Source organism: Marmota marmota, unplaced genomic scaffold, assembly GCF_001458135.2.
Source record: "Marmota marmota marmota unplaced genomic scaffold, marMar, whole genome shotgun sequence".
Classification (NCBI taxonomy): Eukaryota; Metazoa; Chordata; class Mammalia; order Rodentia; family Sciuridae; genus Marmota; species Marmota marmota.
In genome coordinates, this window is record NW_026002009.1 from 1 (window position 1) to 2,317 (window position 2,317).

Below are 2,317 nucleotides of genomic sequence, written 5' to 3' on the forward strand. Positions count from 1 at the left end.
ACCTTTATTTTATTTATTTTTATGTGGTGCTGAGGATCAAACCCAGGGCCTCACACGTTCTAGGCAAGTGCTCTACCACTGAGCCACAACCCCAGCCCCCATTAGTAGCTCTTTAAAAAAAAATGTTTTTTATATGTATTTTTTATTTTATTTTTTTTAATTTTTGTTCTTTAATGTTCTCTTTCTTTAAATGAAGAATAAAATAGGGCTTACCCAAAGAATGAGCCAGGAGATCAATGAAAGGAAAAAAAGAAAACAATTAGATGCTGAAATCAGTAAAATCAACACAGCTTTAAAGAGAAAAAAAAAATGGCAATTAGAAAACCTAATTCAGGTTAATTGGTTTTAGAAAACCTATTTAAATAGTTGAACAAAGACCCTGCAGCTCATTGGAAAAACTTCTTGTTAGAGAAAACTTTTTTCTTTTTAAATTCTGATTTGACCCATCCTGCCGTTTATATGTATTTTTTAGTTGTAGGGGGACAGTATCTTTGTTTTTATGTGGGGCTGAGGATGGAACCCAGTCTTCACGCATGCCAGCGCTCTACCACTGAGCCCCAGCCCCAGCCCAATTCCGAATCTGGTCTGAGAAGGGGACTTTGTGCTGCTCCTGGGGGTGGATTCCTCATCTGGGGTTGGTGTACTGTCAGTGTTCTGCCGAGTGTATGCCGAGCCCGAGGATTTGGAGAGCAGCTCAGGGCCTAGCTGGAGCCATGAAACGTTCGTCCTCAGGGTCCTGAGAGGGGCACCGAGAAAGCACTCTGGGATGCCGAGGAGGGTGATCTGGGTGGACTGTCTGAGTGGAGGACACAGGGCAGAGCACCGAGGGTGGAGGGAGGCGGAAGCCGCAGGAGCAGGATGCTCTGAGCAGCTGGGAACCACTGGACCTGCAGGGCCCGGAGCAGGGCCGGAGCAGGGCCGGAGCAGGCCAGGGGGTCTTGAGAATCAGGCTGGGGGTGGGTTGGGGCCGGATCTTGGAAACGTCTATGGAGGAGCTAGTAATTGAGGCTAAAGCTGAGGAGTCCCTGTCACCACCGTTTCTCTGGCTCCTGTCCTTTGTCCTGGATCTGGATGGGGTAGGGCAGGGCTGGGCTCACCGGCCTCTCCCCTCCTGCAGGAAGGTGTATGAATTTCTGTCTACGTTCATCACCTCCGGGATGCGCTTCCTCCTCAACCAGCAGGTGTGGGCCGGGGCAGGTCGGGGGCAGCAGGGTGGGCCTGCCCTCCTTTGAGAAGGCACTGACTGTGGCCCCCGCCTTCCAGATCTGCCCTGTGCTCTACCATGCGGGAATGGTCTTGCTCAACTCCCTCCTGGACACTGTGCCTGGTGAGTCGGTGCTCGCGGGGCCAGGGGCCCAGGGGAGGCCTGGGGAAGGTGGGTGGGGAGGAGGGTGGCTGCCACCAGCACCCCAGGAGGCCCAGCCGTGGCAAGTTCCGGGGTCAGTGTGCTGCTGACTTGCTGGGTGACCTTAGGTAAGGACTCACTTCTCTCTGGGCCTTGAATTCTCCACCTGGTGGCCAGCGCCTCCCCTTGGGGTTGTCACAGCCCGTCCTCAGGCTGCGCACTGGACCCCACTCGGCTTCATCATCTGGCACGTAACAGGTGTTCAAGAACAAATTCCTTTTCCCCAGCGATGACCCCTTGCTGCTGTGAGAGAGATCTTACCCCATCATGCCCGACACCCAGGGTCTGGAGGGAAGGAGGAAGAACCAAGGAGAGGATTCCTTTGCCATTTTCTTTAGCAATTTGATGAAGCCCTTGTAGTATTCATAGTAGGAATAATACAGCAATAGAAGCACTTACTACACACCAGGCCCTGAGTGCTCTCCACACAGAACTAATGGGCTCCTCCTAACAACTTATAAGTGGAGTTATCACCAATTTATTGATGAGAGGCTCAGAGAGGTTAAGCACAGACCTCACACAGCTTTGAACGACTTGCGCTCCTCCTTGCAGTGCGCAGTTCTGTGGATGAGCTTGTGGGCATCGACTATTCCCTGCTGAAGGATCCTGTGGTCTCCACCAGCAATCTAGACATGGAATTCCGGGTGAGCCACCCAAGTTGGTGTGTGTGACCTCTGACCTCCCTCCCCCTCTGTGGCTGATTTTAGCTTCCTAAAGTAGAGCTCTGATGAGGCCACTCTCATTACTGAGAATGCCATGGCTCCCTATTGCTGCAGAAGTTGGTTCAACTGGCGTTTGAGCTTTGTTAATTACATCTGGCCCTGCCTTTCTAACTTCATCCCATTTCTCCACAGCTACTCTTGCCTCTCACTTCCCACCCCAGGGCCTTTGCTCAAGCACAGCCTAGCCCCA

General features: G+C 52.0%; 1 protein-coding gene across 1 annotated transcript; it reads left to right on the forward strand.

Annotated features, from left to right (window-relative positions):
* The first annotated feature begins 488 nt into the window (after positions 1-488).
* On the forward strand, positions 489-2,280 carry LOC107135166 (phospholipid transfer protein-like). The gene is made up of 3 exons (XM_015477091.2): positions 489-1,181; positions 1,264-1,327; positions 1,958-2,280. The coding sequence occupies exons 1-3, from the start codon at positions 987-989 to the stop codon at positions 2,074-2,076; spliced, it is 378 nt and encodes a 125-aa protein (XP_015332577.1). The 5' UTR covers positions 489-986; the 3' UTR covers positions 2,077-2,280.
* Positions 2,281-2,317: the final 37 nt, after the last annotated feature.

Excerpts from the sequence above, each read along its gene's own strand:
- LOC107135166 (XM_015477091.2), top strand. The coding sequence starts at position 987 with ATGGAGGAGCTAGTAATTGAGGCTAAAGCTGAGGAGTCCCTGTCACCA. Across the intron at positions 1,182-1,263 it reads GCTTCCTCCTCAACCAGCAG|ATCTGCCCTGTGCTCTACCA; the intron begins GTGTGGGCCGGG and ends CCCGCCTTCCAG. Across the intron at positions 1,328-1,957 it reads CCTCCTGGACACTGTGCCTG|TGCGCAGTTCTGTGGATGAG; the intron begins GTGAGTCGGTGC and ends TCCTCCTTGCAG.